Consider the following 25,000-nt stretch of genomic DNA (forward strand, 5'->3'; position numbering starts at 1 on the left):
ATTCATCCATGACAGATGGAGGACCTTCAGTTCACGCTGTCATTTCCTCCACCTGGCTCTGCACACCTGTGAGCTAGCTAGCTAATGCTGCTAGCCACACATAGCATCTCTAACCTACATGTGCATCCACCAGACAGCACACAACACACAAGTCACCACGCCCCTAATAACCTCTCTAGCCTGAAGGTGGGAAAGACTGAAACAGGGGAGATGCATGCGACGTCAGTGGGCTCAACCTCACAGCGGTCATTGGGAACTAGCCTGTCCCTGACCCTGTGTTCATTTGCCAGCTCTTAGCCCTTTCCAGCCAGATGTGTTTCATTTGGTATTACATGAGTTAGGGCAACAGCTCATGGGCTTATTTATGATAGCCTACACACACACTCATAGTATCTGACGTATAATACTGCCTTAGTATTTAACATACAGTGTGAGCCGGATGGTGTGGCTTTTTACCCAAGTGTGGCGGAGGATTATCCAGTATTTACTGTTGTGTGCTCTACGGTGGCCGGCCCTGGAGCAGGGCGGCACGTGATTTACAGGCCGTTGTTAAAATGGCAGTGGGCCGTGGGCTCACCCAATCCACTCAACACTCAAGTATCTGCCCTACAGTATAAATAAATCAGATAGCAAGCCTTAGCCCATGGAGCTGAGGAGACTCAGCACTTACAGCTGTGTGTTACAGTTAATGTTCTAGTTATGAGATGTTAACGGTGGCCAGCGGCAGTCTTGCTGTATTATACGGCTCTCATAACACGCGTAGTACTCCAGAGTGACCTGTAACTGGGCTTAGTGGGGCTCAGCTGAGGGGGGACACAGGAGAAGTGTGTTTGCTCTTGTGTTGTGTGTTAGGAGGTGGATGCAGACCAGAGACGTTGTTATTAGGGGCGTGGTGGCGTGTGTGTTGTGTGCTGTCTGCTGGATGTAGGTTAGAGATGCTATTTGTGGCTAGCAGCATTAGCGTGTTAGTGATGTGTAAGAGGGAGCTGGCACAGATGGCTTGTTTGTGTGAGTGTGTGTGTGTGTGTGTGTGTATGTGGTGTGGTGTATCGCGCTGCATGTTTGATCTTAATGCCAAGAGGCAGTGTGCAGGCTGCTAGAGTGATGTCAGGGTGTGTGTGTGTGTGTGTGTGTGTGGGGGGGGGGGGGGGGCGTTGTGTGGGATGGGGTCAGTCTGAGGTGAGTAATGATGATAGTCAGGTCCTCCTGGTCAGTCTGGTGACCCAGGAGAGGGGGGCGGGGGTGTTGGAATTGGCATGGGTGTGTGTAATGTAGGGTTGCTACTGACACTTGCTACTGCATGCTACTGACACTTGCATCAGCCTGGGGATGTCACCTGCTTGTGTGTGTGTGTGTGTGTGTGTACTTGCACATACTTGGGTGTTTGTGTTTGTGATCAGGAGAAACATTTGAGACGCTCAGTAGGATTTCTTCATGTTTGTATTTGCATGTGTTATCAAGGGTATCGAGTAGGGTTGTCTTTCTGTGTTTTGGCACGCGTGAGTGGGAGACTTATTTCAAACAGTAATTCAGTTTGTGTGTTTATGAGATTAAGGAGGGCTTTTAGACAAACTCAGTAGGACATTAGTGCGTCTACATTTCCCTGGAGCTCAGGAAGGCCTCCTGTATTTGCATATGCATGACTGTGACTGAATGTCTCTGCAGCTGTGTGAGTGTGTGTGTGTGTGTGTGTGTGTGTGTGTGTGTGTGTGTGTGTGTGTGTGTGTGTGTGTGTGTGTGTGTGTGTGTGTGTGTGTGTGTGTGTGTGTGTGTGTGTGTGTGTGTGTGTGTGTGTGTGTGTGTGTGTGTGTGTGTGTGTGTGTGTGTGTGTGTGTGTGTGTGTGCGCGTGCGCGTGCGCGTGCGCGTGCGTGCGTGTGTGTGGTGAACATATGGTCGGCAGGCAATCCCCTGACTTTAAGCCGTGGATGTGCAGACATCTTGACCCTCTGGCCCAGATCCCTAAGGGAGTGGCCACCTGCTGGTACTGACAGTCAGGTCGGCAAAACAAACACACACATACACACACACACACACACACAAATATATACCTGTACCTACACACATCCACACATACAGGTCACCAGAGAGGTGTGACGGACCATCCATATTGCACACACTCACACACACACACACACATGTATCTATACACATCCGCATAGAAAGGTCACCAGAGGGGTGTCCACTTGGTCCACTTGACCATCCACTTGGTACAGTACCTATAGATACAGGTACTACACACACACACACACACACACACACACACTCACACACACACACACAGACACACACACACACACACCCAAGTTCAAATGAAATCATGCATGCGTACTCCGCATGAGAGCAGGTCAGGATGGGATTGTCTGGAGTGTCACCTGATGTGCTGCCTGCTTCACGTGGACACGCCATCCTCTCCTGCTACTGACCTATTAGTGACCAGATGCACTAAATGCAGGTTATCTGACCAGGCCTGCTTGTGTCTGTGTGTGGGTGTGGGTGTGGGTGTGGGTGTGGGTGTGGGTGTGGGTGTAAACCTGTCTATTCTCAGTGGACCCCCCGGTTAACCCACTGTAGTTGACCTGGATTGTGTCTGTCTGCCTTGACCTCAAGTGTGGTGATTCTGACCAAGTAACTGGTCAGGTGTAGTGGGTCATGGATTATTGTGTTTTTGGAGTGAACTACAGAGAGCATAATAAGCTCTCCCTAAGCACTGACAGGATGTAGCTACCTGTGCAGCAGATGGCTCTGGAGAAAGATGCTTCTTTAGGAATTTGATTCAAATGTGTAGTGACTTGTAAACAAATAGCAGTTAGGGATGCCTTTCCAACAATCGCCACCGCTGTCAGTCAAGCATGGAATATAGTGATCGGCTGGTCTCTCGTGATTTAGTGTGTGTCTTGTTCTTTTGTCTTGACACTTTAAAGGTGTTCCGCAGCTTGTCTCTTACCATATCAGTACTAGGACTGTCACCTAGTGAGTCACGTGCACTGAACAGTATTGCGCTGAAGACTCTGCAGCATCAAACTACAGAGACGTATAGCTGCTATTTAAGTATACAGTGAGTTGTCTCCTCAGTGTGTAACAATCTTTTTCTGAGACAAAGATTGAACAGTTTAGCGATTTAACCAGGCTCACACTCAGAGTGTTCTGTATGTGTATGTACATCCATACACACAGTTTCATGTCATTGTTATACCTGTAGACACACACAAAAGCAGGTATCCAGGTACTTGGTGTGTCATTTCTATGTCTCTGTCAAGAACTGAAGTGTGCAGTGCGATTCTCACTGCACTCTCCTTTATCACTCCCTTGACTCGCCACTCTCAACTTTGACCCGGTTTCCATGGGAACCATCCAGATCCAATAAAAGGAGGAGTGGGGAGAAGTCAAAGAGTGTGTGAGCCTGCTCTCTGTGAAGAAAAGAGAACTTTCTAGCGTCTCCTGTTTGATCCGTGGCTCAGAGCAGATGGAGGTCACCGGCCCCTGTCCTGGAGGCGGCTCCATCACTGTGTAGATAACGTTCAGTCCTTTCAGCCTGAAGAGTGTGTGTGTGTGTGTGTGTGTGTGTGTGTGTGTGCGCGCGCGCACACACCGTTTGGGGACTTTCCTAGACACCTTTCATCAAGGCTTGATTGAACATGTGTGGAGCTATGGTTTTGTGTCTGTGTGTGTGTGTGTGTGTGTGTGTGTGTGTGTGTGTGTGTGTGTGTGTGTGTGCGCGTGGCACACACTGTTCAGGTACTTTGTCTGTCAGAAGTATTTTTACCGTCTCATCAACACTGGATTGGTTGTTTGAGGAGCAGTGGGAGTGTGTGTGTGTGTGTGTGTGTGTGTGCGCTGTGTGTGCGCGTAGGTAATTTTTACCATTTCATCATTGCTAGATTGGTTGCTTGGGGAGCAGCGGGATTGTGTGTGTGTTTGTGTGTGTGTGTGTGTGTTTATGTCTCTGTGTGTGGGAGTGAGAGAAAGGATTCTAAAAAAAGGTTTGACTGTGAATTTTCCTCTGCCTTCACTGAAAATGGTTAACAGTGTGCTAAAATAAGACTCAGACTCAACCCCAGGGGGTAGAGGAACAGAAGTACACACACACAGACACACACTCACACTCACACATTCTAATGTGCTGTTACAGTGGGAGGTGCGGATTCTCCGTTGCATTCTGGCTCCTCTGGCAGGACTGTGGGAGTGGTGCTGATGCTGAGAGTCTGGTTGCTGCCGGTGGCAACGGGAGTCATGTGATGAGAAGGGATGGGATGGGATGGGATGGGGAGGAAGGCTTTGTTTCTGTCTGCTTTCCCTCCCTATGCCTTTGAAGCATTGTATTTACTCTCTGGAAGAGAGAGATAGAGATAGATAGAAGATAGAGAAACAGAGAGAGAGAGAGAGAGAGATAGAAGAGAGAGAAAAAGAGAGAGCGAGATGGAGAGAGAGAGGAGGGGTGTGTGTGGAGGAATGGGAGAGACGGATTGGGACTCATGCACATAGAGCGATGGAAGGGGTGAGCTGATGCAATGATTGAGTGAATGATGTAATGAAACACTTTAGAAATATACATATTAGACGAAGAAAGCTGGAATAGGGACACTCCCTCATGGCAAGGCAAAGAAGAAGAATGAGAGAGAGATGAAGAGAGGAGAAGAATGAGAGAGAGATGAAGAGATGGAAAGAGGAAGAGAGATCCACAGATGGAGAGATTATCGCTATCCTTTCCGCCTGATCTCATGCAGAACTCATACATCCGGTCTCTAGTGTTTTATTTCTACACACACACACACACACACACACACACACACACACACATACACATGCCTTCATTAACACTCTCCTGACAGATGATTGCATAACACACATGGCAGGATAGAACTCAGCTTGGTTGCCGTGGTGCTCCGCCCATTGTGTAACAGCTCCATCAGTGCCTCAGTGTGGTTGTCGCGGGCAACCAGCAGGTGGATGCTCCCTCACACCTCTCTGGTGCCCTGTGTGTGTGTGTGTGTGTGTGTGTGTGTGTGTGTGTGTGTGTTTGATAGAGAAATGTGGTGCATATGTATTTATGTGTGACTGTTTGGAAACAGTATTTCCAGTATTTCTCACACACACACACACACACATACAAACATAGATACAGTCATTGTTTTACACAAGCACATAAAAATGTGTTCTTGCAAAACAGTCAGAAATCGTAATAATTCTATCACAAAAGAGCGTGCACAGCATGAGAATTGCAGTGTGTAAACAAATGATCTCTGCTAGCCATGGCTCTGCTGCTGGTGACAACGCAGCTTGACTGTCATATCATGCTTTATGAAAGAACAACGTTTACACCTTTTCACTCTGCCTTGAGGTCCTTGCAACAGCAGGAGTGTGTGTGAGTGTGAGTGTGAGTATGCATATTGTGAGGGTAACACAACACAAAAGAGCCACGTCTCGCCTCTTTGGTGATGGAAGAGCTCTCTGCTGCTGGCTGGTGTTTTTTAACCAACGCGCGTTTCCCAAAAGAGCATTGAAGTGTGTAGAGTCGTCCTGTGGGATCATGAGGGGAAGAGAGACATTTGGGGGGAAAAGAATAGATTAACTCATCTAGTTCCAGCTTTTTGTTGTAGTTTGTTGTATTCTAGTTCTCATTCAATGCACACCCTATGCACTCAAGCCTCTGCTTGTTTTGAGTTCTAAGCACATCACGGACCCTCTCAGATCGTAGTACTGTAGGACGTGTGCCACTGACTGGCCTGTGTGCTCTAGCTCCCCCTGTCTGTCATGTGTGGAACCTGCACTCATGGCACACACTCTGCTCTGTCCCCCTGTCAGCCGAGGCTGTCTGGTTTAAAGCTTTATGTGTGATCCACTGTACACAAGATCAACCTCTACCTGTCTCTCTCTACCTGTCTGTCTGTCTGTCTGTCTCTCCTATGCAGCCATTTGCACTCCTCCTTTTTCACACACATGCACTCCCTATCTCTCTTTCTCTCTCTCTCTCTCTCACTCACGCTCACTCACACGCACACAGATGCACACACACGGCACACTCGCTCACTGACTCACTCACACACTCTCACACGCACACACACACCACTCACTCTTTCCTCTATATATTTTCTCTCTCTATTTCCTTCCATTTCAAACATGTGCACACACCTTCCCATAAAATTCATGGGGTGGGATGATCAGTGGGTGTGATTTTAGTGTGAAAGTGTATGAGAGTGGGATCTCTTATCTACACTGCGCTGTGTGTGTGTGTGTGCGTGCGCATGTGTGTGTGTGTGTGGGGGGGGGGGTGTTTTGGGTGTGTTTAAGACTTCCCACCTTTGCTCTTTGCTTGAAGGCTTTCCTGAGCAGACAGAAACACACTCACCTACACACAGTGGTGTCGCCATGGGGAGGCTTCGTGAGGGTTCTGCAGTTCTGAGCATGTGTATGTGTCTTGTGTCTTGTGTGCTTCTAGTCTAGTGGCAATACTGTAGGTGGTCAAGTGTTCAAGTGCACAGCTTTAGAAGTTGCTTGGTTGCTCGGTGAGAAAAGCAAGAGGTTTATTGCTGTCTCACTTAGCGTATCGTGAGGATCGTAATGCTCTCAACGTTCTGGTCTGTGCTCACAGCTCTCTCTCTCTTTCTCTCTCTCTCTCTCTGTCTCTCTCTCTCTCTCTAATTTTGAAATGTATGATATGCTTTGTTATTGGTTACATTTCCCTGTGTTCTAGTGAAGAAATGCATGTGTTCTAAAGTGTCTGTCTGTCTGTCTCTCTCTGTGTTCTAGTGGAGAAATGCATGAGCTCCATGCAGTCGGGTTGTCAGATGGTGAAACTGCGCGGCGGTTCCAAAGGCCTGGTGCGCTTCTTCTACCTGGACGAACACAAGTCCTGCATCCGCTGGAGACCCTCACGCAAGAACGAGAAGGCCAAGAGTGAGTTAACTTACACACACACACACACACACACACACACACACACACACACACACACACATAGAGAGAGAGAGAGGATACACTGTCCAAATGTACAATTTTGACACCTTTCCAAAAATAAACTCACACACATTGCAGGTGTACACATCTCTCTCTCTCTTTCCCTTGCGTGCACACACACACACACACACACACACACACACACACACACACACACACACACACACACACACACACACACACAGATGCTCATCACCATCATAATCAGGTGGGCCCATTACCTGTGTGTGTCCTGATCCCTGGAGTCCAGTCTGATTGCGGCTGTGATTGAGTCCCGTGGGGCCCGGGGCCAAAGGCAAGCAGCAGGACGCTAAAGAGAGCACTTGACTGACCTTTGCAGCAGAGCGGACTTGAGAGTCTCCTCCGTAATGCTTAGGGCTGGACTCTCAGCCCAACTCTGAATGCATCCTCTAGACGTTTCTTTGTGGTACCTTCTCTCCGCTGGTTTTCTTTACTATTTTCTTCTCTCTGGTTTTCTCTCTTTCTATCGTTCTCCTTCCCTTTGCCTTTCTTTCTAGCTCCCTTCTTCACGCTCGCTCATGAATGTTTTATCATCTGTTAAGCAAAATATTCTCATCTCATTCTCTCTCTCCCGCTGCTCAAACAACTCATTCACTGGCGTTGACCTTTTCCCTAGAAAAGGTCTCCAGACTCGTGCTAGAGAGTGTTAGACAGGAGTTGCATGTAATTATCCTCTAAATCATCTCTACTTAACATGCAGAGAGCTTCATCAACATCTCGTCGTCCTCCTCCTCCTCCTCGTCCTCCTTCTCCTCTGTCTATCTCCCTGTCATGATTGTGGGAGAAGCTTAACATCATCCTTTGCTCGGGAGAAAAAGGAAATTAAGAATGGAGCGCTCTCTGAATGGAGCTCTCTCTGATCTGGCTCTGATCTGGCCCTGATGTGGGTTTGGTCAGACCCCAGCTTTGTGTGAATCCCATTTGCTCTCCTTTGTGCCCTAGCCTCATTCTGAAGCCTGAGGAAGAGCCAGTGGCTCAACGTTGTTTCACAATACATTCACTGGGAGCTATATACTGGTGTGCGGATAACTTTATCTTTTTTTATAGCTTATATCTCTTGAAGATCCTGCACCCAGTCAAAAAATGTGCGTGGATATTCCACTTTTTATTCATTCTGAAACCCCCCTTCTCCTCTTCCTCCTCCTCCTCCTTCTCCTCCTTTTCCCCCTCCTTCTCCCCCTCCTCCTCCATAGGCCTATACTGGACAGATCTTCATTGGGATTATGGAAATGGGCAATTCTGCTCCACATTCAACTGCTGTAGTGTAGGAGCTCCTGAAGCTTCTGCTCATCATCATCCTGTCTTCATCTCTTGCTCCTCCTCTTCATCTCCTCCTCCTCTTCCTCTTCCTCTTCCTCGTCTTTGCTCCCCTGGGACTTAAGTGCCTTCTTAGGCTCATTTAATTATTCAGCGATTGCTAACTGTAGCTTCCTTCTGCACCTCGGCACTCCCTGGGAGAAACCGGAGGGGAGAGAGCGAGAGAGGGGGAGAGACAGCGAGAGAGCGAGAGAGAATGGGGGGATGGAGAGAGGACTAGATGGAGGGGTAGAGAGAGGGTGATAAGGTGAAGAGAGAGAGATAGAGGAGGCAAGAGAAAGAAAGGCCATAACAATACAAGAGAAACTATCTGGGAAGTTTGGAAAATTGAGATGACTGGTGGCACCTGATGCTGGAGAGAGTAGACTATTTGTGTGTATGTGTGTGTGTGTGTGAGTATGTGTGTGCCTGCCTGCCTGCGCCTGCCTCTCTATCTATTGGTATGTGTGTGTGTGTGTGTGTGTATCTGTGTACTTTTATGTGTGTCTCTATGTAAATAGCTCATTCTAATTCATTAGTTTCTCGGCGTTGCTGCATTATTCATTGGTGGACTCGGCAGGCCCGTGTGCCGTTCGCCAGTCTTCCACAGGAGGAGGAGATGGGACTGAGATCCCCCTGCAGCCAGAGAGGATGAGGAGGCGCCGGAGGCTTTGAACTGCTCTGGTCATGCGGATATGTGTAGGATCTGGCTCATATAGCCCCATCCATATTAATCAGCTGCTCACAGGCCTGGGCTAATGGAGCAAGGGGCTGGGACAGCCAGGGCTTATCAGAGGCACTGCATATTCAGCACACTCCTAGAAGCTCCATTAGCAGTCTCTGTGTGTGTGTGTGTGTGTGTGTGGGTGTGTGAGCGGGTGGGCGGGTGTGTGTGTGGGTGTGGGTGTGGGTGTGGTGAGGTGATCTGTAGAGGTTTAGTGTAAGGCCGTCTGCTGTCAGAGATTATTCAGGTCAGTAGGTCTTCGGTGCTTAGGATCAGAGCCAAGACCACACATACAGTACAGTACACTCACTTACTTACTCATCGCTGCTTAACTGACCTACACACACACACACACACACACACACACACACACACACACACACACACACATACTGTACATACATACACACACACACACACAGTCACAAATACAAAGCAGCATTGCTGTACACTGGATGCATATGTAAGTTCTATACTTTGAAACTGCAGAACACACTGTGTGGGTGTGTGTGACAGGTCAGTGTGTTGCGCGCACACACACACACACACACACACACACACACACACACACACATCTCCCAAGACAGATTGCAACACCTCAGGTGTGTCCACCCAGAAATGATAACAGGTGTCAGGACATCTGCTCTGCGTGTGTGTGTGTGCGTCTGTACAGGTATGTTTGTTGTGTATGCATGTTGTTTGTGTGTGTATGAAATGAAGGAACTGCTCTCCCTGTTCCGATGTCCATTTAGAAAAGTGTGAATTTGAGTGCCCAGAGCACATGTTGGACCGTGTTAGATTCTGCCTGACAGGATTCTCAAGTACAAACAGCTCCTACAGAGATACAAATCAATTGATAAGGAGAGAGAGAGAGAGAGAGAGAGAGAGAGAGAGGGAGAGATAGATAGAGGGAAGTGGAAAAAAACAGAGTGAGGGATAGAGAGAAAGATAGTGAGTGAATGACAGGAAATGAGAGACGGAATAAAATGAATGAAAGATAAGGGGCGACGGAGCAATGGCAATCAGACTAGTGAGTCTATGCGAATGGAGTGAGAGGCATGAATCCCAGGCATTAGGAGTTTATCGTGTGTACCCATGATCCTCTTGGGGTGGCGTCCTCCGTAGGGAGACTGAGCTAAATGTTAATTAGGCGGGAGTCAATATTTAAGCCTAAATGGCACCCCCCATCCCCTCCCCTCACTCTCATAGTTAAGCCTAAATGACAATCCCTCCCTCTGTCTGTCTGTCTGTCTCCCTCTCTTCCCCTCCCTCCCTCCGTCATTATCTCCCTCCAATGCTCTCTCTTTCCCTCTCCTCCTCTCTCCCTCTCCCTCCCTCCCTGTTTCTTGCCTCCTCTCTCTCTCTCTGTCTGTATCCCTCCCTCCCTCCCTCTCTCCCTCTCTCTCTCCCTCTCTCCATCCTATATGTGGCTAATCTCAGTGCTGTGCCTGTGCTCTCTGTAACCCGTGATGGCCCATAGAGTAATGAGTTTGTCTAAACCCAATCAGGCGTTTTCACTCTGCTCATAGAGTTCATTAGAATCACTCACAGAAACGATCTGTGTCCTGATGCTAGTGTACTTACTTTACCTCCGATAAGTTAGTCACTTACTTAAGACTTAAGATGTCACTGCCTTGCCTTTTAAAGTAGATTTTATTTCCCTTTTTACCTGAAGTAACTTCCTCCCAAGGAACCATTCTGGTGGCGCTCGGATTCTTTTTAACAACGTAGAAAGGCGTCCGTAAGGACCTCCAAAAACATCTCTCCATCTCTCTCTACGTCTCTTTCTCTCTGTTACAAATTAGAATTTAAATGTGCTTCATTGGTGCGACAAATAAACCATGCATAATCTTGCCAAAAGCAGTCGCTGGATTGGTATAACACACACACACACACACACACACACACCCTCTCTCTCTCTCTCTCTCTCTCAGACACCCAACTAAAAGAAAGTAAAAGAGAGAAGATGTATAATGTTAATGTATATCATACAGTATAGTGTGATGGTGAATTAATACTGTACACCAACCCTCTCTGTCTCGTCTGGTCCTCAGTCTCCATCGACTCGATCCGTGAGGTGTGCGAGGGCAACCAGTCGGAGATCTTCCAGCGCTACGCGGACGGCAGCTTTGACCCCAACTGCTGCTTCAGCATCTACTATGGGGAGCACATGGAGTCCCTGGACCTGGTGTCCGGCACCGGAGAGGAGGCGCGCACCTGGATCACCGGACTCAAGTACCTGATGGCCGGCATCAGCGACGAGGACAGCCTGGCCAAGAGACAGAGGACGCGGGACCAGTATCCTTCATAGCACACACACACACACACACACACACACACACACACACACACACACACACACACACACACACACACACACACACACACTCTACAGCTCTGCAGTGTTTGCTATTAATTATGTTCACTAGATTTCAGTAGGCAGATTCAAGTCCATTCTGCTAAGTTCCTTCAGACCATGTAGACTGGCTAGAATGTGTTGGTGATTTGTTGTTGGATCACATTGGCTGTGTTTGTCATAGCATGTTATACACACCATAATCATAACGGTCCTTTAATAGAATACTCTCTGTAGCTGTCTATTTTCAGTAGACTTTGACTGTGGAATGATGTTCAGCAAATTATTTCTGTCTTTACTTTTGCATAATATCCACAAGGCTTGGTTAGCTAAGGTCTGCAATCTTATGGCCATCTGACTGTTTTGCATAATGTAGAATGCACTCAGCATTATTATTGCTATTACTTTATTAGAGAAATGTAGTGACCTGACATGGTTTGTGCCCACGGTTGGTACGTGAAGGGACAGAAGCTATGATGTAGCCTGGGATCACTGTGGCACCAGGGGTGTGTGTGTGTGTGTGTGTGTATATGTATATGTGTGTGTGTATGGGGGGTTAGTGTCCCCACAGGCTGTATATGCGCTGATGAGAGGGATGTGGGTACTGGAGCGTGATTTGCTGTGGATTGGAGGCACTCTAAATGTTTGAATGTAAACATAAGCTGCCCACACACACACACAGACATACACACACACACACACACACACACACACACACACACACACACACACACACACACACACACACACACACACACACACACACACACACGCACATCGCACATCGCACTTGCACACACACATAAGTTGCCCACATGTGTCCTCAAGCTAGTGTGTGTCCGGCAGTATAAGCACACACACACACACACACACACACACACACACACACACACACACACACACACACACACACACACACACACACACACACGGTTAATGTGAGGTGATTGGAGAGTGGCACGAGTGGCGATGCCAGCATAAATACCCTAGTGCCCACATGCCACTGCAGTCAAGAGGTGATGACACTTGATGCGTGCTTGCATAATTGATAAATAGTTTGTGGGTGTCGGACCATAGGCACTTGTCTTAACGTGTTTGGGAAGTAGATGTACTCAGGCAATAGTAAGCCCGTCAACTGTCTGCACACATAAGATCAGGATGCGGATTGCTGATTGGAGCCATATTCAATAGCCATAATGTACATTTCAACTCTAGAGCTACGGCTTAAATTGTGGTTTGGGATTGATGTGTGATATATTGTATCTCTCTCTCTTACGCGTAGCCTGTGGCATGTTGATGTAAAAATGGTCATATGGGAAATCACAGGCCTGTACTGGCTTACTCCTCGGTAGTCTCATTAGCTCAAGTGTGTGTGTGTGTGTGTGTGTGTGTGTGTGTGTGTGTGTGTGTGTGTGTGTGTGTGATTATACCTGAGTGACAACAGTCCCTCTCATCTTAGGGGAGAGAATTGAATGGCCACGACTGGAGGAAGTTATTTCTTCACCCACTGTTCAAACTGCCTTGTTAAGTAGCTCCATTGGCCTCTAAGTATATCACAGTGATATGATAAGGACGTCTATGAGCAGATTGATGGTGTGAGGTGGAGAGTGTGTGTCTGTGTGTGTTCTTGTGTGTGTTTAAGTACAGGGGAAGATACCTACAGACTTCCGTCTTTCGTACTTTCATAAAATGAATAAATAAATAGATAAAAACCTCCCTGTTCGATGGCCTTCTCGCTCTCCATGATACCCAACTTAGTTAGAACTTGTGGTTTCCTCAGGGGGTATCATGCAGGGATCATTATACAGCACGTGGGAAGCGCCAGCTCTACCCAGAACACTCCTGTGCCTTTTTTTCCAGAATGTTCTCTGGCTGTGCTGTGTCCGCGTGTCCTCAGGAATGAGGCACAGTATGGGCACACCGAGTCTCTGCAGCATTCTTCCACTCTGCTCCATTTCTAAAGTAGATGGGGTGGAAAAAGATCCGTAGGCCGTAGCACAGCACACCCCACCCCACCCCGCCCCCATCACCGCCCCCACCCCCCTTCCCAGTAAAAGAGAGCCTGGGGTAGGAGAGAGCAGGGAGACATCCAGCGCAGAGACCCGGCTCGGTAGGGGGTGCCATCTGCCTCCACTCTGCACTGGCATTTAGATCATTCAGGAGGCAATCGATGGACCCATTTGAGGAACAAAGCAAAGAACAAAAGAGAGAGAGAGAGACAGACAGACAGAGAGAGAGAGAGAGATGGAGATGGAGAGAGAGAGAGAGAGCGAGAGAGAGCGAAAAAGAGAGAAAGAAAGATCTAGAGAGAGAGAGAGAGAAAGAGCGAGAGAGAGAGAGAAAGAGAGAGAAAGAAAGATCTAGAGAGAGAGATAGAGAGGAAAACTGGAGAGAAAGTGGCTGGGTAGACATGATTGGACCGAACAGGAGTTCTGGAGAGCCGTACGGAACCAGGGAACAAAGAGCAGAGCCGTTTTCCTCCCCTCCGTCTCCGACAAAGCAGGCGAAGCCCACACCTGGCGTCTCCGCGTGGAGCCTGTGTGTCACGCCGTAATTAGCTTAGCTTAGCGCTTACGGTGATTGCCTGGGAGCTAGCGCCGCGAGAGTCACTTTAGAAGGGAGAAATCTTTAGAAAGCATTGAATACCACTGATGCTGTTGCAGAGAGAGGGTTTGAAGCTGAGGCTCTGCTGGATTCCAGTGCAGAAGTAGCTTCTAAAAGCGCACCGTAGAGGATTGAAGATCCACTTATCCATCAGCAGAAACTGTGAAGATAAAACTTTGCAGGTGACTGCAGAGACTGCTGAAGTAAAACACCTTAATCATTGTGAGCTTGTATCACTAATGTGAATTTTTAAAGTATTGCACGCCGACAGCAAGTGTAAATACTGCAGACATATGTTCAGACTGATAAAAGTATACCTCAAATCATAGTCCGTGAGCAGAACTGTGAAGTTGTTAAAAGACTAAGTTACTGAGTTTTGAAGGTTTCATATACTTTAGTCTCCATATTTTGCAGAGTGTATATGGTGCCAGTAGCTAAATGCTAATCGTCTGGGGCTCTCCAGTCTGTGGTGGACTAATGAGTTTTTGAATGCTGGAGTTGTAATGGAATTACTGTGCTACTTCACGTCCTCGGACTTACCACTCCTGCTGCCCGGGAGCCCGAAGGGAGAGTCAGAGAGGGAACAGCAGGCTTTACTTCTGCATTTGAGATGAAGGTACGAGACCAGGAGGATTATATTCCAGTCAGGAGATACTCATAGCGCTTATGGTTATGAGAGAAATCCTGAAATGGCCTTATTGATTGGTCAAGACCTGCGCGTGTGTTTGTGAGGTGAGAGCTGCGGCATGTTTTTAAACAGCTGCGGACGTTTGCGTTTGCCTGGAAGGAACTCAGGTGGCAGAAGCATTCTGTGTGGGCGTCGATAACAGAGTTTAAAGTCCACCCTTAGATAACCACTGAACAGGCTGGTCAAAACGTCTCTTTCTATGTGGGCATGGGTGTGTGTGTGCGTATGTGTGTGCAGAAATTCAATCTGTAACATGTACTATTAGTGAAGGCCAGTATTGGTATCTGTCCTGCTTTGTTAAATGTTCTCAGTGTGGCTGAGGTTGCTCTGAAAGTGAGGAATAATCTTTTTACACCACACACACTCACGCACACACACACACACACACACACACACACACACACACACACACACACACACACACACATACGCAGGCACGCACCGACGCACACAGTATTTGTATGCAAAGTGTCTGAAACTTCCTGGCTGCTACTGCAAACCATGGATCTTCTGCAGAAGGGAGGGAGGGATGAAGAAAGCATTAGAGAGAGAGAGAGAGAGAGAGAGAGAGAGTTATTAGTGCTGTAATTAGGGTTGTCATATTATTGTGTGCTTTGCCAACACATTATATGAACTGTCATTCTAATTAAGACACTTTGACTTGTTCTGAAATGAATGGAGACAGAAGAAAGAAACAGAGAGAGATTGAAGGATTGTTCTGAAATGAATTTAGACAGAGGAATAAGCACAGAAAGAAAGAGAGGAGAACAGAAAGAGAGAGATGGAAAGGGGGAGGGAGAGAGAAAAAGAAAACAGTGAAATCTCTGGTACTTTTCACACAGAACAAGGTCTTAACACAAGTATAGATTCCTTTCATTTCCAGAGATAGAGAGAAAGAAAGATAGAAAGAGAGAGAAGTGAAAGATTAGAGGAGGGAAGGAATCGTTTTGAGTGAGTGGAGACAAAGAGAAGGGGCTCAGAGAAGATGAAAGAGTGTGTGTGTGTGTGTGTGTGTGTGAGTGTGTGTGAGAGTAGTAGAGTAGTACTGGATAAGAGGGTAAGGAGATTGGAGAGGGAAGAGAAAGAGATGGGTGGATCAGAGATGAGAGTGGAGATGAGGAGGATGGAAAGATGCATAAGAGCAAAAAGAGAGAGAGAGAGAGAGAGAGAGACAGACAGACACTGGAGTGGCTGATGAGGAGATGAGAGAGAGAGAGAAGATGGTTTGAAAGAATGAGAGATAAGGGTGAAAGAAAGAGAGAGAGAGAGAGAGAAAGTGCGAGCGGGCGAGTGTGTGAGCAAGCGAGAGGAGAGTGATCTCCTGTACATTGGGAGCAGAGGGCTCTGACATGCTGGCTCTCTGCTCTATATTTAGGCTCCAGCTCTCCTCTCTGCGCTTCTATAGTGGACAGCAGTGGACTGCAGTGGAAGGCAGTCTGCTCCTCACACTGGCAGCTCAGTAGCCTCTGCACCATACAGACCAATCCAATGGAACTGGACTCTTTTGTACACTCTTAATGGTCATTAGTGTCTATGGTCACCAGAAACTCCCTGTTGTGAATTATTACAACATATTTGCAATATCATGTAAGATGTTGAGTCCAACATTCAGTGACCTCTATATTGTTCCATGTTGTAGTGCATGCTGATGCTTTATGCCATATACTGTATTAGTGTAAACCATGTCAGTCAGACATGCTGCACATGGTTTAAATGAGCACTGACTCAGTGATGAGTCCCATAGGTGGCATGTGTCAAATAGGCTAAGTACCCTGAGAGGCAGTGTAGTGTGTTTACTTCTCTTACCGTGTCATGTGTACTTCATGTCTAATGAGATGTGGATTTCATGTGTGATGAGATTTGTATTTCCTGTGTGGCTGATGTGTACTTCCTGTGTGATGGGATGGTTGAGGTTCACTTCCTGTGTGATGAGATTTGTACTTCCTGTGTGTTTGATGTGTACTTCCTGTGTGATGAGATTTGCACTTCCTGGGTAGTAAGATGTGTATTTCCTGTGTGATGAGATGTGTACTTCCTGTGTGGTTGATGTGCACTTCCTGCGTGATGACCCTTAACCCTGCGCGTCAGGTGGCTAAAGCAGACGTTCACGGAGGCGGACAAGAATGGAGACGGCAGCCTCAGCATCAGCGAGGTCCTGCAGCTCCTGCACAAACTCAACGTCAACCTGCCACGCCAGAAAGTCAAGCAGATGTTCAAGGTAGGTGTACACACGCACACACACACACACACACACACACACACACACACCTCTACTTGAAGTCAGGCTCAGACACAGCCTTAACCTGATACACGGTCTTCAAGCACGCACATACGCAGCCGCGAATAAAACTCCGAAATAAACTTGAGAGCGCAAGCAGAGGTGGTGCACGCTGAGAAGTTCAGAACCCCTTTAGTTCAAAGCTCTCCACACCCTGAGCAGAACTCTCACACACACACACACACCCTGAGCTCAGCGCTCCTCCCCAGAGCAAATGCGTTGGTTTCTGTAAGCCATGAACTCCACAGGCGAACCATTAATTAAATTTCAAATATGTGCTGCTGGATTCTTCCCCTTGATTTTTTTACTTCAGCCAGTCACCTCGTGAGTTTGTGAAATTACACAGAAACAAGCACACACTCTTCTCTGTCTCTCTCTCTCTCTCACACACACACACACACACACACACACACACACACACACAACACGGAGACTGTGTGTGTGTGTGTGTGTGTGTGTGTGTGTGTGTGTGTGTGTGTGTGTGTGTGTTACCATCATTCCCTAAAGCCAAACTCAGCAGACCATCTGATGTCTGGATCGGAGTCAAAACTAATGATTCAGATGCTGTGCTGAAGTCGTTCTGAACTTTTATGTATTATGTTACGGATGCTGGGTACAACAGGCTGTGTGTTTGTGAGTGCCACACCACTGCACATTGTTTTATAATGTTTGTTGCCTCCAGCCTCATGTTGTGTGAAATGTTAAATTGATTGTTAGTTGGCCAAAGTGCGAAATCCCTTTACAAAACTGGACTAACTGAATACATACAAAAAAGCATAACAAACAGATCCAGTCAACCATCGATGAGATGTGCGTTTTTAGGATGGTTTCAATTGCACGGAAGGGCAGGGGACGGAGTTGTGAGCTGGCTCTCTGTTTTATCTGGACGTCAACAGAGGTGGCATTACCCCCGAATCGCTTACACCTTTGTAGTTAACACCTTTAATTACAGCTCAAGGAATGTGATGCCTCTCCATTGTATCTCTGGAAATGATCAAATACTTAAAACCATCAGCATCTACATCACATCGATGAAATGTTGATAACATTGATGTTCATGAAATATGGTTTAACATCTTATTTTCAATGGTGCTATTCTTATTTTATTGTCATTGATGCCAAGTTTTGCCCAGTCAGTTGAACATGATTTCTGATGTGGTGTCTGAAATGGGCAAGGCCACTTGTAGCCAGGGATAGAGCAGAAGTAGCAAACACTTTTTCAACCGTGTGTTTTGTGATCAACTTTGCTAAATTGGAGTTGAATTAGAATTATTAATTAGAATGATGCAGTGTTGGTTGTCTGGAGTTACTGGTCGGGGAAGTGGCTGCTTAGAGGCTGCCTACTGCATACGGATCTGAAACTACTGCTGATCAAACCTCTGGAGACTGATTCATGCCTCTTATCTGTGTCACGCTCATCAAAGCTCTGGACTTGAGCCATGGCCCTGTTGACGTCTGGACAGGATGACAGGAAGTCCGATCGTATCGCGCGGTCAGAAGAACACCATCAGGCCAGATGCCTGTCATAAGTCTTGCTGATGTTGTAAACAAGCATAGAGATTGAGAGATTTTCCAAAGTTCTTTTGGGGACAAAGCACACAGCGATGTTCCCAGTCAGTCGGTTTCAGCCCTGGGTTAGGTTATGGTTGACTGTGTCCTCAGACATTATAGTGCACCAGTAGGCGTTGCGAAGTCATTCTAGTTGCATTAGTAGGTGTTTGCCAAGTCATCGGAACTGCATTGATTTGTTGAGTGGGCTGCTTTATGCTGGGAAATCTGGGGTTGGTTGTGTGGGTGTGTTGTGAAGGTCATCCACTTCACCTTTTGAGTAAATACTGTGCACTGCTATTTTCTCTGTGTGTGCGTGCGTGCGGTGTGTGTGTGCGCGCGTGTGCATGTGTTTGTGTGTGTGTGTGTGTGTGTGTGTGTGTGTGTGTGTGTGTGTGTGTGTGTGTGTGTGTGTGAGCTTAATAATCTCCGTGTGAGATCCTCTCCGAAGGACATCCATTGCCACAGCGCTGTGACAGACAGTATCAGCTCGGTGCAGTTGAGAGCAGGTTAATGAGTCTGTAGATACACAGTCTGGAATGGATACAGGTCTGATCCGGGCCGCATCCGTCCCACGCCTGGCCCAGATCTGGAGTCGGCTCAGCGCCTCTCTGGACCTGGCGAAATGTCAATAACACAAACCCCTCCAGCCAAAGATAGATTGGTTTGGGCGGAAAGCTGTTTACCATTTAAACATGATGAAACGAGAGTCTGATAAACAAGGTGTCTGCCGATTGATTGAAGATTAGTGAGGTTTAAGGTGGGGACCATTAATTTATGTCTGTCACAGCAAGGACACACACACACACACACATACATGCATAAACACAGAAGTGTATTTTTTTGGTGTCTTTCCCTTAGACATAGACATGGTCACAGACACAATGCACCCCTGTGGCAATCTAATATTTGTCATGCAGTTAAAACATCCAAACGTCATTTTGTAAAGGCATCTGTGTCCTAAAAACAGTGTTTTTCTCCTCTCTACCACAAGGACAGATAGACACTCATTCAGTTAACAAGCTTTCTTTTGCACATACTGTACATGTTTGTGTGCATGTGTATGTGTAATGAATGCAAGTGTGTGTGTTTATTATGTATCATGCCTGCATGTGTACAGTATGTATATGTGTGTGTGTGTATGTGCATGCCATGTGTATGTGTGAAGGCAGCTATACACTCCCAGCAATCTGAACAAGGCTAAGGGCATGGGTGTCCTGGGTCCAGTGCCCTGGGGCTGCTGTTTCCCACTGCGTCTGTTTCAGGGCCAATAATCCACTCTGGAGATGGAGGAGGTGGAGGAGGAGGAGGAGGAGGAAGGGGAGGAAGAAGAGGACTGAGAGGAGGGAGAACTGATGCATGCAAAAGAGAAGTGAAGATAGAGACAAGAGAAGAGGGGAGAGAGAAAGGGAGAAGCAAATTAAGAGATGGAGGGAGAGAAGGAGAGAATGAATGAAAGGGGGAGAGAGTGAGGGAAAGAGAGAGAGAGAGTGAAGGATAGAAATAATGAGGGAATGATAGTGGGAGGGAATGTATGAGGAGAGAGAGAGGTAATGAGTGGGACATAGAAAGACAGGGAGAGTAAGGGAATGATTTGATGAAGAAGGAGAGAAGAGGGGAGAGTGAGGGAGAAAGAAACAAATGAGGAGATAATGAGAGAGTGAAGGTAAGAGAGAGAGAGAAAGAGGGACATGAATACAGAGAGAGAGGAAGAAAGAGATAAAGTGAGAGAGGGAGCAAGAGAATGAGCGATGGAAATGGAGAGAGAGAGCGAGAGAGAGGGAATGAGAGAATGCACTAAATGAGCTGGGCAGCAGAGGTCTACTCTATTAGAGAGGAGGTCAGGGACACCAGGGGAAAGAGCCAATCAAATCCCACCCCGAGCTGCTCCGCTGAGAGCACAGTGTGTATGAGGACTCACTTGTGTGTGTGTGTGTGTGTGTGTGTGTGTGTGTGTGTCTGTGTGTGTGTGTGTGTGTGTGTGTGTGTGTGTGTGTGTGTGTGCGCGCGCGCAGTCAGTCTGCCCTCTGACCGGGAAGACGCCGCACTAGGCCCAACGCACCCGTCGTAACTGCCGCCGTTAATGTAGAGAATTATCCGATATGATTTTACGCAGAGCACTGTTTATTATGTGTCTAGTAACAACCATCAAGGCAGCCTTCAAACAGGCAATACAAAGCGGTAAAATTTACAAACAGCGATGGCAAGTCTCGGATACTACCCCGCAACATCTGCCGCCAGCCTGCTACACTGCATCAGCAGACTTTACGCAATTTGAAAAACTGCTCACCGAGAATGAATGGACACGTTTTCAATATCATGAAAGACAATTTAGGAAAACACTCGATACAAAACGGCTACAAGAAAAACAAAACTTCATAATCACCGGAGATTTCAGGAAATGGTCCAAGCTGTTCACAATCCTCAATGGAGTCTTCTTCAGAAATGGAGTATTCACAACAAAACGCGCCGACGGAATACATCTTGGAATACCATTACTAAAGTATGTCGTTCGGATAATGAAGACACTGCCACTGGATGAAATCGCGTTGTCCCAACCACACCTGGCTGCAACCCTGGCCGTCTGGATTGAAAAACAACTGCGCTACCTGCGCGAGGTGATTCAGCCGGCTATGGCCGCCGTCACGAGAAAACACCAACGAAAACCTCAAAAGGTAGGTAGAAACAAACTAACCTATCTATGGCAGCATCGTAGAACGAAGGCAATTGACATTATCCTAAACGACAGCTTCTTCCCCAATCCTCCGCTGAACTCCGGTAATACGGAACAAGTCTATAACTACTATCAAAATAAATGTCATTCCGAGCCAAACACAGCTGCACTTCTACCACCCCCGTGGAACAACATAGACTTATCAGTCCCAGAGTCTACACTGTGTACATCGGAATTTACAGCGGATGAAATTGGAAAAGTCATCAAAAATCTACCCAATAATAAAGCAAGTGGTTCAGATGGTGTAACCTATGAGACTCTGAAAGCCACCAGTCAGACGTCTTGCCACATACTCAAAAGCATTTTCAATACCTGTCTGCTTAATGGTAAAGTCCCTACATCATGGAAGGGCACGCTCATCCACAGAATACCTAAAAAAGACAATATACCAGAGGATCCTTCAACATGGAGAGATATCTCTTTGCTTCCAACTATTTACAAAGTTCTGATGAAGTGCTTACTCTCCAGAATACTGCCATGGCTGGTTGACACTGGAATTCTGTCATGTAATCAGAAAGCCTACATTGAGCGGCAGGGCATGAATGAACATGTGTTTTGCTTAAAGACTGCCATTGATGACTTCAAACATGAGTCTGCTAAACTTCACATTGTCTTTCTAGACTTCAGAGATGCCTTTGGCACATTACCTCATAATGTAATGATACATGCATTGGAGGACATACAACTCCCCAAAATCTATTTGGATTTAATAAAAGATGTATACAGGGACTCATACATCCAAGTAATCTGTGGGAAAGACCTCACCAGAACAATCCCCCTGGAAGTAGGAATTAAAACAGGCTGCCCATGGAGTGCTGTCAATTTTATTCTTGCCATCAACCAGTGGCTGAAATGGCTCTGTGTGCATGCCCCACCCCAAGTTCTGTCACCAAACCCAGTCCAAGGGTATGCCGATGATGTCATGATTGCATCCAGAGAAGAGAGTGTGATTAAGAACATGCTAGCATGCACTGACAGCTTTCTGACATGGTCTGGCCTGAAAGTAAAGCACAGTAAATGTGCAGTTTTCTACGAGAGGAGGAGTGGAGGCAACCGGTGGTATAAATCCAAAGCCGATCAGCCCCCCTCGCTTACCATCTCAGGCCAGCCGATCAGAGTGTATGCTAGACATGAGACCTACAGCTATCTTGGTCACAAGTTCAACATCGCTGGTGAATGGAGTCAGCAAGTGACAGACATGGCACAACAGTACATGAGTAACCTGGAGCTCATTGACACATCACCTCTCCCCGTTGTCTTTAAGCTGCAAGCAGTAAGGGACATAGCATTCTCCAAAATTCAACATCTATTTTCAAATGTCCACATTCCACAGAAGGTCCTTCATGAAATGGACAGTAAAACTGTACAGGTGGTGAGGAAATGGCTCTCTCTTAACACACACTCCACAAGATGTTTCATCTTTCAGAGGCGGCAGGATGGGGGCTTGGGGGTTCCCAACTGCATGTGGGCCTATACAGCTGCCAGACAATCCCATCTAACCACCATGTTAAACAGTGACGACACCCGTGTGAGACAAATGGCCAGAGCCTCCCTACTGCTAGACTTAAAAAAACGGAAAGTGCCACCTGCATCACATGGAGAGGACAACTTTCTGGGATTTAAGCAAAAAGCAAATGGAAAACTGGATGTACATGCACAGGGGTTTGGTGTGTCATCAGACTGGCCAGATCTAAATGACCTCTGCAGGAGAACAGGAACAAAACTGAAGTGGACCTCCCACTCACACCCTGTAGAGGTCTCTGATGCAGTGGTGGAGGACCCATCAGTCACTGTAGAGGCAACTCTGCATCACAACAACACCACCCAACTGCTCCAGCCAAGAACAGCAAGGCAGACTCTCCTGGAGAATCAGAGAGCCCAAAACATGGAGTACTGGTCCAATTTAAAACTCCAGGGAAAGTTGGCAAAACTGCCCTGCGCAGACCACTCAGTTTCACACACCATCTACAGTAATGCCACCATTGGAGAAGACATCCTCACCTTTTGTGTGAAAGCCCGCCTTCAGGTTCTCCCCACAAAATACAACCTCTCACTATGGTTTCCCTCCAACCATTCACCCCTCTGTATGCTGCATGACCCCCCCCAACATCTGGAGTCAGTAGCCCACATCATGAACAGCTGTAGCTCCCTTAAAGGACTGTATATTGCCAGACATGACAGACTTGTGGACCTCATAGCTGCTCAGATCCCACACACAGAGGAAGAGCACATCTATAAACACACCACTGTCCACTCTGAATGGTTTTATTCCCCTGCAAACACCTTCTCTGGAATTGCAAACACACCGGACATTATCATCATTTCTCAGAGTGCTAAAACAGTTAAAATATTTGAAGTGTCATGTGCTTTTGACCTATTTATGGAGGACTCATACTGTGCGAAAACACTTAAATACCAGCCTTTGATTTCTATCATTGAGAACCTAGGTTACAAATGCCAGCTCATTGTGTTAGTGTTTGGTAGCCTAGGTCATGTACATAGGTTGGTGGTCCGTGGACTTTGCATTGGGGGACTATATAAGACTAAGGCCAAGCAGCTTGTAAAATACTGTTCCATATCAGCAGTTATAGGAAGCATGTTTATCTGGAAGAGACGATGTTTCCTATACCCTTGAACATGTAAACTCATGATAGATTATTGAACTGCTTTAATCTACTGGATTATTCAAGAAATTTGATTCCTTATGTAACTTGACTTGTAAAGTGGAATCAAATAAAGTATATAAAATGTGTGTGTGTGTGTGTGTGTGTGTGTGTGTGTGTGTGTGTGTGTGTGTATCAGGTGCAGAGCACTGGGAAAGACCGTTGTGAGTGCATGACATGCAGGTGTGTGTGTGTGTGTGTGCGTGTGTGCGTGCGCACGGTAACACAGAGCAATGTGAGGGTGTGACATACAAATGTTCGTACGGAATGTAGAATATATTTGTGTGAGATTTGTGTGTGTGCTCATGAGCGTGTACAGTTACTACCTTGTGTGTGTGTGTGAGTGAGTGAGAGAGAGAAAGGGAGATCTTGACCGTTGGCAGGTTGCTAAAGCTTCCCATTCGATCAGGGATGTCTGACCCATATGGTGTTTAATGGCTACAGATGGCTTCTGTTGTAAGACACAGTAAGCACACTAGAGCAATCTGGCTTCTCCCTGCTCCTGGCTGTGTGTGTGTGTGTGTGTGTGTGTGTGTGTGTGTGTGTGTGTGTGTGTGTGTGTGTGTGTGTGTGTGTGTGTGTGTGTGTGTGTGCGCGCGCGCGCGCGCGCTTGCGTGTTCGCGTGTTCATGTGGGATTGATGGAGGGAGTTTGTATGCACATCAATACAGGAACATCCACAAGCGACTCCAAAGAAGACACGGTGTTCCCGTGACAGTGAGTGTGCCGTGATGAATGTTCCTCGTAGTGCACCTCTCCTCCTGGGTGACACACTTGAGAGCTGCCATCCGTAGCACAGCTGTGTAAGAGCCTCAGCTACTCTGTGGGGGGCGCCTCTCTATTCTCTCTCTCTCTCTCTCTCTCTCTCTCTCTCTCTCTATCCCCCTCTCTCAGCGTAAACTCTTCTCACATCTCCAGTTGAGTTTAGCCTCAGCAGCCGTATCATCCTGTAAGCTCCTAGCACAGAGGCGCTGCAGATCTGGGGCCATGCTGCTTGCTGCTGTGAAGGGTGCAGTCATTAGGCTCCAGTGTTTTTGTGTGTGTGTGTGTGTGTGTGTGTGTGTGTGTGTGTGTGTGTGACAGTGAGATCCCTTCAGCTGTGTGTGTGTGTGTGTGTGTGTGTGTGTGTTGTGT

The 25,000-nt window shown here is 47.1% G+C and overlaps 1 protein-coding gene across 3 annotated transcripts in view; it reads left to right on the forward strand.

Moving 5' to 3' along the window:
- Nucleotides 1-25,000, forward strand: part of plch2a (phospholipase C, eta 2a) — a 196,151-nt gene that overhangs the window by 136,602 nt on the left and 34,549 nt on the right. For all 3 annotated transcript variants that reach the window (XM_062540535.1, XM_062540536.1, XM_062540537.1), the window contains 3 exons: nt 6,749-6,895; nt 11,051-11,294; nt 16,733-16,862. In XM_062540535.1, the coding sequence (XP_062396519.1) occupies nt 6,749-6,895; nt 11,051-11,294; nt 16,733-16,862 (521 nt within the window). The remainder of the gene's footprint in view (nt 1-6,748; nt 6,896-11,050; nt 11,295-16,732; nt 16,863-25,000) is intronic.

The sequence above is a fragment of the Sardina pilchardus genome, chromosome 7, assembly GCF_963854185.1.
Source record: "Sardina pilchardus chromosome 7, fSarPil1.1, whole genome shotgun sequence".
NCBI classification, from domain to species: Eukaryota; Metazoa; Chordata; class Actinopteri; order Clupeiformes; family Clupeidae; genus Sardina; species Sardina pilchardus.